The sequence below is a fragment of the Arachis hypogaea genome, chromosome 16, assembly GCF_003086295.3.
Source record: "Arachis hypogaea cultivar Tifrunner chromosome 16, arahy.Tifrunner.gnm2.J5K5, whole genome shotgun sequence".
Taxonomy (NCBI): Eukaryota; Viridiplantae; Streptophyta; class Magnoliopsida; order Fabales; family Fabaceae; genus Arachis; species Arachis hypogaea.
Genome location: NC_092051.1, coordinates 13,421,394 through 13,436,294, shown reverse-complemented (window position 1 = coordinate 13,436,294; position 14,901 = coordinate 13,421,394). Strand labels below are relative to the sequence as shown.

At 29.9% G+C, this 14,901-nt stretch overlaps 1 protein-coding gene across 1 annotated transcript; it reads right to left on the bottom strand.

Moving 5' to 3' along the window:
* Positions 1-9,541: 9,541 nt before the first annotated feature.
* LOC112758513 (probable glycerol-3-phosphate acyltransferase 2) lies at positions 9,542-12,779 on the bottom strand. Its single transcript, XM_025807211.2, has 2 exons — positions 11,873-12,779; positions 9,542-10,569 (listed from the first exon to the last, which is right to left on the bottom strand). The coding sequence occupies exons 1-2, from the start codon at positions 12,653-12,655 to the stop codon at positions 9,670-9,672; spliced, it is 1,683 nt and encodes a 560-aa protein (XP_025662996.1). The 5' UTR covers positions 12,656-12,779; the 3' UTR covers positions 9,542-9,669.
* Positions 12,780-14,901: the final 2,122 nt, after the last annotated feature.

Here is a 14,901-nt window from a genome sequence, read left to right as displayed (position 1 = left end):
AGAGTTATACGAGAACAAAGATAAATATATAATAACAATAATACTAAACATAATCACCTAAATATAAGATACAACACTGAATACAACACTGAAAACAAATAAACTCAAGCAGTACAAGATCAACTGCAACAGACTACTTCCTCGGCGCCTTCTTCGAATACAAGGATGGGGTGTATTTATCCGGTGGTGCAGTCTGTGTCCGTAAGTTATACGGATGACCCTGAGACACACCGGCTTCCAGACCACTACCGACGTCAAAACCACCGAAATCTGGCATGCTCGCACCACCAGTGTCATACAAACCGGAACCACTCATTTCCGGAGCACTCTCTCCACCAAGATCATACCAGTGCTGCAAGTCATGTCCCAAATCTCCTTCTTTCTACTGCGGGTATTCATTCAAATCAAACAACTGGATACGCGGTAGTGCGGAAGGACCGGAAGGATCTACATGACCCATCAATCGATCAAAGTTGAAGTCAACTGCATGACCTGATGTGGCGCGACAACCACCAGACTGCTGAGAAGGAGCAGGCCCTTCCTGCGGTGGCGTCGGAAATAAATAATCTGTATCTCTCAGGATTTGAGACAAGTTGAGAGTGTCAAATCCACCCAACGGATTAAATTGACCATCGGCTGGAATTACTAGCTGTGGTATGTAGGGCTCAGGTGCCTGATGTGGCTGTGGTTCCGGTATGTATGGTGCCTGCTGCTCATATGCCGGCCACTGCTGTTGCTGTTGGCCATGTGAGTTTCCGACCTCTACCATTCCACCAATGCACTCAGCAGTGCAGAATGGCCTCTCATTTCGCCTACTCGCGAAACGTGTTGAAACCCAGTAAATGCCAGTGACGCTCTTAGGTGACTGAGCAACGCAGATCCATATTTGTGGACAACAAGTATTTGGTGGGTAGATGCAATTTCAAATAACGCCCATGACTGACGACGCCAGTATACAACAGATGTTCCGTATTTATCAACAAACCCAATTTCACATGCTGATAATAGAGCGCTGTTCGTTGAGTTTGAACAGCATTCGGGGCTGAACGCGGTTGGCAAGGAGGTCAATGTTGATGAGTTCGGAGATATAAATTGGAAAGAAGATAACAACGACAGTGAAGAGGAGTTCGAAGCCAACACGTGGCGTAAACTCTCTCTTTACAACCCTTTAATTTCAACTCTTCCTTCCTGCGTTTTACGTTTGTTTTGCGTTTTAAAGACCCAATCACCACTCTCCTCCAACACATGGCGTTCATGCAACCAACGAGCCTGCCAAACACAACCTGCGTTTTGCCTTTGACAGCCAAATGCAACTTCTGTTTTGGGAGTTCCCAGGCGGTCAATACAGCAATTCTTGTCTGTATGCAGAGGGTACGAACACATTTCGAGACTTGAAGCTCCTCCAATGCCAAACGCAAGCTGCGTTTTTCAGCTTGCATGTAGTTTTTACGTATTCTATTGCAATCAAAATGTAACTTACATTTTGCAGGTTACTAACTTTTGTAGATTCACATTTGTGAATTACACGCCATGCAACAATATAATTGAACAACAACATTTTTACTTCCATTAATTAATTAATTTCTGTTTTTTTTAAGGTCATTCCAACAATCTTTCTCTATTCTCAATTCTTCACTCTTTTTACCCCCTTTTATTTTATTTTTTTTAGGTGAATTACCCCTTTTTAATTTAAAGTGAATGATAGTATTTAAAAAGTAGTGTTTATTTACTTAAAAAGGTTAAAATTAATAATAATTTAAAATATATAAAAATAAATATTTTTTATAAAATTAAAATTTATTATAAAAAATAAATTAGACAAAATTTAGACAATAACTTATAAGCATTATATATAAAATTAGCCTTAATTTAATTAGGTACGATACAAATATTTTTATGAGGCCAGTATGAATCTTAAAGTAACTTCTGGTTGTTGACAGAAAGGGGAAAAAAAAAAAAGCAGCCATTTCTGGATTAAAAAGCATTATTTAATTTGCAGCATAAGCTTGAATCAGGTGGTAGGATTAGAGGTCTCATAGGGTGCATTTGATTTTTGTAATTAAGATTAAAAGATAATACTGAATATTGTATTTGATGAGTAGAAATTGATACTAAATTTTTAAATTTTTTTGTATTTTTTAAAAAAAAATATAGATATTAAAATTTTTAGATATAAAAATTAAAATTTTAATAATATTTTTTAAATATATTTATTTAATTTTTTAATTTTTATATTTATCTTAAATTAAATATAGTACTAAGATTTAAATATTTTATACCCAATATAATATAAAATTTTAATTTAAAATTTATTTTTTAATCTCTATCTTTCAATTTTCATGTATCCACTCTATGTCTGTTCTAAATAGAGCTATAAAAAATTGCATGGGAATCGAATTCTGGGTTAAACTCAGAAAGTGGAATATAGTAGTGGGTGAGAATGTGTGACTGACTGTATTGTTTAAGAATAAAAAATATTATTTAAAATAAATTAAATTGTTTGAAATTCTGACGGCACACTGACCAAAGAAAAGAAAAGAAAATCTAATAATATATGTCACGCTTAGAATCAATTGTACAAATTGAGATCTGAGGTGAATTATGAACTAAATTACTATGTTTGAAGTTCAATTAAATAAAGGTAAATTCTTTAGTATAGAATGGGAGATAGTTCTATACAAGTAAAAATGTGTTAGATTCTGTTCTTGTGAAATAAGTGTCTTAGTAAGAGACAGTTTTTGGCACTGCACAATACTCTTCTTCGGTGATTGTCACGTGATGGGTTTAGGTAAGAATTTATTAATTTTGTTTAGGTTTAAATAATTAACCTAGACTAATTGTTGGGCTTATAGATTGGCTGTTTGGGCTATAATATTAGAAGGATGAGATATTTTTGGCGAATTAAAATATCTCTTAAAAATATATATATATTTTTTATTAATTTTGAGTCTTAAAATGTAATAGTCTGTGTAAATAATGTGTGAACACCCAATAACTGAAGATAAGTACTTAGTGGTATATATAATTTAGGTGGATCGAAAAAAACTTCTCTCAAGTGATAACTAAATTTTCAGTTTAAAAAATATTATGTTTATATTTGTCTATACATATTTAATTATTAGTAGTTTAGTGTTTGAAATGAATTTTAAATATATAATTTAAATAAATCATGATTAAGACAAATTTATTGAATAAAAATAAAATTGATTACGTATTTTAAAATATGAAGAATTTTAAATTATAAATAATTTAAAAAATGGTTAAAAATAATTTCATTTAACCACTTTTTAAATTACTTATAATTATTTTACATTCAATTAGCCACATTTAATTATTTTATGCATTTTTGCAAAATTATTAGAGTACCACTCACATACAGAATACATAAATACGTACATAGGGTATATAGTATTGAGATATTTGGTAGTGAAATTATTTTTTATTTAAAAAAATAATAGGATAGATCCACATGTTTGATTTTACTTTTACGTTTATTCTGTATTTTCTATACAATTACAATCTGAATGAGAGTGTGTACCTAATTATTATACAGATGTGTATGTAAAACAAAAACAAAAAATTTATAAAGTTGAAGATATATATGTGTGTGTGAGAGAGAGAATCTGCAATCGCTATATTGACCAAAATAAAATAAAATTCTATATGATTAGAGGTTTTCTTTATTTTCTCTTTATGCTCCGTGACTAGATGCTAATTGCTGGGGAGCATTTCTTGTTAAATCATATTATTTTTAACCATTCTCTAAATTACTTATAATTTAAAATTTCTCACACTTTAAAATACGTAATCAATTTTATCTTTATTCAATAAATAAAATTTTCTTAATCATGATTTATTTAGATTACATATTCAAAATTCATTTCAAATACTAAACTATTAATAATTAAATATGTATAGACAAATATAAACATAATAATTTTTAAATTGAAAATTTACTTATCACCTGAGAGAGCTTTTTTTCGGTCCACCTAAATCATATATACCAGTAAGTATTTACCTCCAATTTTTTGGTGTTTACATATTATTCACATAGACTATTACATCTTAAGTCCCAAAATTAACCAAAAAAGATAATATATTCTTAAAAGACATTTCAATCTGCTAAAAACACCTCATCCTTCTAACATTATAGCCCAAACAGCTAACCTATAAGCCTAATAACAATTAGCCTAGGTTAATTATTCAGACCTAAACAAATTTAACAAATTCTTACCTAAACCCATCACGTAATACACTGGACAAAGATACTGTACAGTGCTAAAAACTGTTTTTTATTGGGACATTTGTTGTACAAGGACAGGATTCCAACACATTTCTATATGTGTAGAACTGTCCCTCCATTCTACAGAATTCACCTACAATAAATGTAAAATTAGCGTAGTCAGACACGACAAGAAGAGGCGGTTGATGAAGGTGGCGGAATAGGTGTTTTCCGGCTAGTTAGGTGTTGGATGCATAAGCTTCCTCAACATACACACTCAAACTCGCCAGTCGCCACTTACCAAATTAGCAGCAGTAAGTCAACTGCCTCATGATTGTTATTAAAAATTGTTTTCATATTTTCGATTGGCTATTTAGTTCATCATAAACAACAAGTTAAACCCTAAAATGGTTTCTGAGATTGGCGTTATACACTAAAATCGCCCATGAGATTCCATTGCACTAATTACATTCCTGAGATTGAAAAAAATGCACCATATTAGTCCCTAACCCATTTTCCATTAACGACGTTATGACATGGTACGATGACGTGGACTGTAAGTGATACGTGTCACTTCATGATTTGGCCACGTGTAATGGTATGATGATGTGGTGACCAGTGACACGTGGCATGCTGACGTGGATGGTTGTGTCACGTGTCACAATGTTATTTGGCCACGTGCTCGTTTGTGCTACGTGTCACAACAGTATTCGTCCACGTGTCATCCATTATGTCATCGTTCTATATGTACCAAATTAGTCCCTCACTTTATAGTAAGTGACTCATTTTAGTCCCTGAAATTAAATGTCGTGCACCAAACTAGTCCTTTCACCAATTTTTTCTCATTTTTTTCTATAAATTCAGAATTCTTAATATTTTTGAATGCATTAATTTCAATTATATTTTTTCACATGTTCTTCAAATAAAAGTGTTTTTATAAAATATTTTTTCTCTTGCGAATACCCTAACCGCCGACTTGGAGTTGACGTGAAGGCTTTTCAAACACCTTTACTACCATCTCCGACCTCTTTCAATACTTTTATAAAATATTTTTTTTCTTGCGGATACCCCTAATAACTGTCGTCTTGGAGTTGACGTGAAGGCATTTCAAGCTTCCCTCATTACCATCTCTGACTTCTTTCGTCTAGACTGCAGAGGTTAAAGATCGTAGTGAGGGTGTTTGAAGTGCCTTCAATTTAGCTCATTTACACATAACGAAAACGTGTATTTCATAAGAAAAAAATGTTTATTTTAATTATTAATTTCTTGTTAAAAACACATGTTTTTTTATTAAAAAATGTGTCTAATCAATCATATAATTATTTTTTTATAATAACATACTTATATATTACAAAATTTACCAATGGTAAATTATTAAAAAAAATTATATAATTAAAACTAAAATCTTAAAAATTTTTATGAAAGCACTTGTATTTAAACAATATATGAAAAAATAGAATTGAAATTAGTGTATCCAAGATATTAAAATTTTAAATTTAAAAAATGAAAAAAAAATTGGTGAATAAGGAACTAGTTTGGTGCACGACATTTAATTTTAGGGACTAAAATGAGTCACTTAATGCAAAGTGAGAGACTAATTTGGTGCATATAGAACGATGACATAATGGATGACATGTGGACGAACACTGTTACGACACGTGGCACAAATGGACACGTAGCCAAATAACATTGTGACACGTGGCACAACCATCCATGTCAGCATGCCACGTGTCACTGGTCACCACATCATCATACCATTACACGTGGCCAAATCATGAAGTGACATGTGTCACTTACAGTCTACGTCATTATGTCATGTCATCACGTTGTTAATGGAAAATAGATCAGAGACTAATATGATGTATTTTTTAATCTCAGAAACGTAATTGATGCGATTAAAATCTCAGAAATAATTTTAATGCATAACGTCAATCTTAAAAATTATTTTGGGGTTTAACTCCATGAACAACATAGATATACGGATGATTTGGTTTATCTATGTTTTAATTTTTGCATGTTAATTTGTGACTGTGATTTGGTTCATCTATGGTCATTAGCAATATGATCGATCGCAATGCAATATAGTTCAACGAAAGTGGATTACATGCTCAACGCGTACTTTACTCGTAAAGTTTTGGGGGTTGAAAAGTTAGGATCTTTCCCTAGCATTGAAATTAAAAAGCATATGCATTATATTGTTTAACTTGTGATGTGACTCTCTCTCAAAGTGTTGTCGCTTTCTTTCTGAATTCTGATTGGCTTAATGGCATGTCCGCTACGGCACTGCGTATCTTAATTAATTAAGGTTTAAATTATAAATAATGGTCATAAACTCAGAATAAATAGCAACGGAAAATAGCTGGAGAGAGTAGTTATTAATTAATTAAGGAAAATAATTAAATAATATCCCTATCCGACTATTAGACTGTACGTAGCTTTCTTCATATTAATAAGGACATGGAAGTCACACATATGCATGGATTCATTTGACTATCATTATTCTTTGATCTCTCTTTTATATATATATATAGTGGAGATTCAGGTGCAATTGTATTTATATGAAAGTAAAAATTTATATCCAGTTGTATTTATATGAAGTTGATAATTAAAAATTGTTAGATGATAATTTAGTCAAATTTATTAAATTATTTATTAAATTTTAAATGTCAACTTTACATAAAAATAACTACATATAAATTTTTATTTTATATGAAATTAATAACTAAAATTATTAAATAATTTGACATGCACAATTAAATTAAAATTTAACTATTTTTAATTATTAATTTTATATAAAGATTACTGCATGCATGTGAGTTACAAAATTTTAAAGTAATTTTTTTTTAACCTCTTAATTAAGTATGGAAAGATTATGCCATTTGAGCTATAAGTTTGGCATGCCATTTGAGCTATAAGTTTGGCAAATTTTAAAGTAACTTGTTAAGTTATTTTTGTACGATCTCATCAAAGTTATGATGAGTTTAAATTGTAAAATTAACGTCTCATGATAATTATCAAGTTAGGTTATTATCTAGGTTATATATATAATGCGTCAATTAGTTTACATAGTTGGATTATATCTCTTAGTGTATTATATACTACGTAAATAACAAAACCATTTTTAGATTTTTTAGCCGTGAGAGAGAGAGGAGAGATTATATTAACTCTTCCTCTCCTGGGATCCTTTGCCTTTTCAATTCCTAACGCATCATTAGAGTGCGTAAATACTTACATATATATCAAATCCATTGCATTCAAAACATATGAGAAATTTACTAGAAGAAAAGCAAACATACATGGGAGAAATAATCAAAGAACAATAACTAATTCACAGAAATAGTAATAGTGTTGAATAATGAATGGTATATAGAGAACTTAGATCAGAGAAGCTCCACGTAAATATACATGTATTCACATTTTTCTTTTGGTAGATGAAGTATTTAAGAAGACATTACTACCTGAGCCTGAGATTTTTCATTTTTTATGTAAGCGTAAATCTCTGTTAGTGAGGTTGTCGGCATAAATCTGTCTCGTTCACTTTGTCATCACGTGGGTGAAATTTAATGGTGTGTAGTACGTATTAATAATCTGCGCTGCGATCATAACTAATTATATCTACAATAATCTATAGGGTAAAAAATATATGAAAAAACTAGACGTTAAATTATTTTTTAAACTAAATTTTTAATTAAGTCATTACAGGCTTCTATTTTTTCATTTTTTTGCATGTACATACTACCTTTTTTTTTTTTTTTACATATTTCTTTCTTCAATCGTTATTATTGCTGTCGCTTTTTTGTTCTCTTTTAAATGTGTCTTTTACGAATCTTTTCCAAAAAACTAAAGCATATCTTATTTATAGACAGAAATAAAAAAATCCAATTTTTTTTCATATTTCAGACAAGAGAAATATGAATAATTTTATTTTCACATGCCAGAAAAAAAAACATACTAGATTGTATTAATTGTTTAATTTCTTTATTTTTTTGTTTTATGTATATGTTCTAAACATATTAAGTACAAAATTGTTCATCATGTATCATTATTATTCTTAATTTTGTAATGATGAACAAAACTTGATCTAATTTAAAATTACAAAAAGAAATTAAAATTAAATACGTATCTTAACGTTCAATAATTTATTAGACGACTGCGCCTATACGGGATATATGAATGAGATGACCAAAGTTGGGTTGGCGAATTAATTTTTAAATGTCCCGCACCCAAATATTGTTGGATTACCCTACTACAGCAAATACGAGCCCATTTAATTTTGTGAAGTCATATTTCAGTCCAAGAAAGCTCGATCAATCATATCATATCCAAGTGTATTTAATTTCAGTTAAATATAAAACAATCAATGGCATCATGTAGTAGAGAGTCAAGACTTAAGACATACAGAGGCGTTATACGGAGAAATAAATAAATAAATAAATAAATAATGAACCTTAGCTACTGACATGGTAGCTATAACTAGGTGAGCCATGTCGTTCAGATACTCCATCCATGGCCACACGACATTATTTCAAAATAATTAGATGAAACAAATACTTAAAGCAGGTTAGGACTTAGAAGGGTCGACACTTCATTAGTTGCAACAATGAATACCCAACCACCATATAGGCCACTATACATACGACATGGAACATTAACATGAGGAAAATACAACCTATAGACACTTGTGTAGACAACACTACCCCATTCAGGTTATATTATTGACATTTTAGAATGTTAGAGATATATATGATTATTCATGTTATTCTTTTTTATTAGTTTAAATTTTTTGAAAGAATGATTTCTTAATATGATATAAGAGTTTTATATTTAAAAAATTTAGATTTTGATTCTTAATAAATTTTAAAATTAAAAATAATTAGCATAACGTAATTAAATAAAAAAATATACAAAAATCAATCCACTTCTACTATAAACTTAAACTTTTCATAAGAGTGATTTGATGATATAAAAACATATATATAATATAAACTATCAATAATTATGTTAAAATTTAGAAAAAGTATAGGATACGAATATATTATCTGTCAACTTATTGTTAACAATAATTAATTATTATATTTTAAATATATGTAAAAAGAGACACATCCAGAAAATATATATATAAAGACACTTTTATTAAACACGGTCATAAAAAAGATATTTTTATTAGACATATCCATAAAGACACTTCTATTAAACACAGTTATAAACAAGAGTTAGCAGAAATTGAGAGAAATACAGTTGGTAACATAGTGAGATTGTAAAATTTATTTTATTATTCTTAAATGTTGGCATAATCTCTATTTACATAACGAGAAATACATGAATAAAAATCAATTTTTATTATTATTATTATTGCTTTACATATGTACAAGGATAATAAATGGCAAAAAAAATTAATAAACAAAATGAAAAGTATCTCCATCTCTCTCATTATATATATATGAGTACTACTTGTTGGAACTGCTGGAAACAATGCCTTCATTACCCGCCAAAATCAAGTACTTGTCTTTTCTTGTAAGTTTGGTGCATTGAAATCCCAAAGCCTCAGCAATCTGACTCTGAACTCGATTAGCAACTTCAAACCTACTGCTGACATCATCATCATCATCCGAAGAAGAAGTGGTGACACTGTGAAGAAGGTGAACGGAGTAAGAAGGGAAAGGGTTCATGAGAAAGAAGAGAGGGTCCATGCACTTAAGACCCCCAGCGGTTGTACCATGAAACATGCTCACATGGCTATCAATTGCAACCGGTGATATCTCATCACATAGTTCAGAAAACAAAGGACTAAACCTTAATAAATATGGCTCTCTACATGTGGTCCCTTCAGGGCACACAACAAGGTCCCCTTCCATTAACAACTCCTTCATCATCCTCGCATCTTCCTCGCGCTTCCGAGTTAACCTCACCGTCTTGATCGGCGCTAGTATCTCCGACATTCTGCTTAAGCTATATGTTACAGCTACTACTTTCTTGCGCAACAAGAATGACAAGTACAAAGGGTCCAGCAATGTTCTGTGGTTACACACGTACATGTTTCCCTTTACTTTCTCTTCATTATTATCACCATGTATTTTATTTGTTTGCGCCGGGAGTGAACTGTCCAGACGCATGCCGGTTAGGGCTAATAGTGGAATTGAGATGTCAAAGGGGAGGGTGAGTCCGGCAACGATTCGGACGACGGCGAGGACGACTGCGAACGGGAACCATGTCAAGATGAAAAGAGAATCCAATGGTGTGGGTCTGAGTGCTAATCTTCCGTCATGAAAAATGAGTGATTTAGGGTATTTGTTTCTTGATAGCTTTTGCCAGCTCTTTTTGTCTCCATCGCTCACCAAGTACACTTCCTAATAATTATTGGTCACACAAAACAGACAAATTAGACGAAATTACTTGTGCCTTCTTCTTTCATAATCAACATATTTTCATGATCCTATGTACTTTTTATTTAGATGCATGATGCTAATTACAAGATAGAAAATTTATAGGACTTTAATTTTTCATATTAATAATTTCATTGGACATATAATCATTTATGTGTGTTGTTTTATCAATTAAAATTTTTAAGACAAAAAATTTAAGGTTTCTTTATATTGATTCTCAAATAAAAAATAAAAAATTATGTAAAATCCACACAAACTCACAAAATAATGTAAAGAGATTATATTTAAAATATAATTATTGATGTATTTTTTTTATCAGTCTCATATATAATTGATATTCTATCTTTTGCAATCCATTCTCACGGTAGTTAACATGTAATAAATCAAGCCACAAAAAAAAAAAAATCATGCTCTAGATCAATTAATAGTAAATTTGCATACTGATGATGAATGAGTTTAATTTCATACACCAACCATTACTATTCAATTAAATTCATACATTATTTAAATGAGTTTAAAAACAATTACTTTCACGGATACGATAACAAATGATTAGGTGTTTCTTATATAGAATTTCTTTATATAAATAAGCATGTCTATAATTAACCCTAAAATTAATTAATCACGTATTACATACAAAACCAATCTCGACCACTATATATATGGTAACTCTGTGAATTTTAGCTAAGGTAATTGTTTTTCCTTAGTTTAATAATGAAACTTGAATACAAATTAAAGTTTACAAACACTTTATGTTAAAAATAATTGGGTCTGTACATATGTAATAGGATTTCTTATGCAGAAAATGAAAATTTTCTTTTATAAAGTACTTTTAATTAAAAAAATATATAACTATTTATATTATCTTCATCTATCAATTTAAATTTTTTTTAAAAATAATATCATAACATAATATTAGAGTTTTATGTTAAAAGAATAGTATGAGATAAATAAATAAAAAGTCTATGCAAACAAATTCAAACAAATAAAAAAAAAAGATTTTGTTTAAGAAAAAGGGTTAGAGATATAAACAGATTAAATTTCTGAAAAAGTAATATTATAACATTATTATATTAATCTTGTTATGCATATATACAATAAATTTATGAACATATAAAAATTTTTTACACTTAATATGATCGAATAAAACACCACAAGCAAGAAGCGATAAATGCACCCAATAAGTTATATATTATATATAAATTAACTATATACGAAAAAGTTAATAATAATAATAATAATAATATAATTCATATAGAAGACCAACCTTGCAACGGGAAAAGATCTCATGATGACGAAAATCCTTATTACGGAATCCTGAAATTCCAATAATATTGGAAGAACAACTTCCTTTCCCTTCTTGAACAAGCTCCAAAACATGCTGATCCACATTATTATTATTTTTTCTCTCTTCCATAAACCCTAAGAAGTAACCACAAAACTCTTTCATTTCTCTTCCCACAACCAAGTCAACATTCAAATACTCCTTCAAGAAACACTCTACCATGACACGTGGCATCTTGCTCAACCCAACTCTCTTTCCAGCACCATTCACCACCTCAAAAATCTCTGAACCTACGTCTTCCAACAAGAATTTTGGAAGAACAGCACTCCCAACTCTAAAGTTTTTCTCTTTTATCCCAAAGAAGCACACCATCACCATTATCTTCATCCCCAAGTCTTCTCCGACTAAGCAAACAAGTGGGTACGTGAGAACGAGAACAATGGCTCTTACGAGCCCTCCGGCTTCGAAAGCAACGAGCATGAAGTAAGGGAACACCGAAGAAGACCTCAGGAGCGCACCCTCTACGTCGAACAAGAGGGTGTGCTCGTTGAGGTCTGAACGGTGAAGAAGAGAAGAAGAAGAAGAAGAAGAGAATTTGCGGTACTTATTGAACGATGATTGAGTGGTTGCAATGGTGGTGGTGATGTAACTAATACTATTGGTTCTTTGGAAGTTCTTGAGCGGCTTGAAGAAGAACCGGTACCAAAAGAAGAAAAGGGATTTGAAAAAAAATTGAATGGTGAACATTTTAGCCATCTCCACCATATAATATTGTATGTGCGTGACAACTTGATTTAAATATCTTAGAGAATGTGCAAAGCTAATGTTAAGGTTGCAAAGGATACAAAGCAATATGCTTGAGAAATGTTGTGTGATTGCTAGCTTATGTCCTTGGACTTTATTAAACACTATGTATTTATACTAGGATCAATCCAAAAAAAACCCTTGTTTTCCCTATTATTACGAAAAGTGCCATGCATGAACCATTTCTTATTATTATACTTTTGTCTTGGTCGTTAAGGGTCAATTTTCATTGACCTGGTTTTGGTTGCAACTTGCAAACTAATTACTTTTCTTAATCAGAGAAAAATATACAATTGTATCTTCAATACGTCTCTTTATGTAAATTTTTATATATTTTTTTAATTATAAAAATTTTAATATCATATTATAAAATTACTTGTTTCAAAATCTTATACGCTAATGATTATAATTCTATCGCATATTAAAGTAGTACTACTTCAATCCAGGGTCGTTAACAATTAGACAAGGCTATTCCTTCTAGAAATTTAATTTTCTTATTATTTTAGGTATTCTATCGTTTTTAGATGTTATTATAGGACACCTGCTGCATGATTTAATTTGTATAGCTAGCTAATGATAAGTATAAATTATTGGTAATAATGACGAGAGGCAAATTTTCTCTTAAATTTTATTTTTAACAAATTATCTTAATTTAATCTTTGTACTTATGTTCAAATATTGGGATTATTAGTATGTTCTGCCATCAGGTGGTTAAAAATCATACAAGAGAGCTATGGTTGACTTTTTTTTTATCACTAACTTAATTAGCTAGTACGTAGTAACTTGATTACTGTACTGGCAACAGCCGATTTTATTGAAAATTATATATGTGGGTGCTAATTAATTAAAGGCATTAATTACTGAACATCTATTACTATTTGCATACAGTATACCTACACATAGGACTAACACTATAAAAGTTATTCAGTCAATTTTAGCTAATATTATAATAAATTATGAAATAAATTCAATATAAAACTCATTAAAAATTAAGTTTTATTGAGCTTTTGATCTCAGATATTTCTTTTAATTAAGTTTTAGATGTTCTTAATTTTTAAAATTTTAGATATTTTTTTTTTGTTAAATCTTATCTATGACATTGATCGTACAATGTTGACTTGAAGAACTTTTTCTTTTCTATAATTAGTTATATTTAACTTAATTAGGTAAAGGATCTTAATGCATATGATATTGATTATTTTGCCCCCATATATAGCAACTCTGTACATGCAAGGTTATAAATACAGAATGAAGATAAAGAAAAAACTTTGGGCCACGAAGCTGTGCACAGAGAATAATTTTTCGTATAGTTTCAGGAAATTCTTGTTATATTATGAAATTGGTGACAGATCACAGATAGGGTGGTGTGCGTGTTGCATAAATCAAAGTAGGAACACATTACACATACATGCAAGGAAAGAGTCAAAAAGAGGTGGAAGACTTTGAAATGATAATATAAACGAGTAAGAGAGTATAATGAAGCTTCTCTTCTCCAGCTAGTTTCCGTGCCTAAGTCGCATATTAATAAGGGGCTAGCTAGTTGTGTGAGAGAGTATTATGGCTGATAACTACTACTCAACATACACCATTCATTAACTCATTATTACTCTTTCCCACTTTCCTAATAATACCTATAGCGCGTCTCTTATTTGACAAAGTCAATCTATTACTACTCAAGGTGGGTTATTAAGTATATGCGGTTCTTTATTACACTACATTGAAAATTCTTAAAATTCTTCATCTCATGCATGCATACACCTTATTAATTATTAGTCATTCATGAGAAATGAAAAATATCTTAAAATCATTATTATTAATTACGGTAATGCTAGTAAAAAAAATCTAAAATTAATAGAGATAATTAATAAATATTAAACAAGATAAATTTAAATAATTTTATCTGATTATTTTAGTTAATATAAATATTTAAGAAAAAATAAAAAATTAATTGATAATTTTAAAACATATGTTAATTAAATTTGTGTTATTATTATATCTTACTTTATATAACCTAACATAAACTTCATCGATCATTATTACTAAAATATATTTATATATTAATTTTGATGTACTATTATAGTTTTATGTATACATTTAATTATATAATATTATATTAATAAAAATAATTAATTTTTATATTAATTATATAAATAATCATAAAAAATAGATATAATTATATATTTATGTAAAATATTTTATACTCTTAG

What these genes read in the sequence shown, in the direction of transcription:
- LOC112758513 (XM_025807211.2), bottom strand. Translation starts at nt 12,655, where the DNA reads ATGGTGGAGATGGCTAAAATGTTCACCATTCAATTTTTTTTCAAATCC. An exon ending in AGATCTTTTCCCGTTGCAAG is followed by an intron (nt 10,570 to 11,872) that starts GTTGGTCTTCTA and finishes AATAATTATTAG; the next exon opens with GAAGTGTACTTGGTGAGCGA.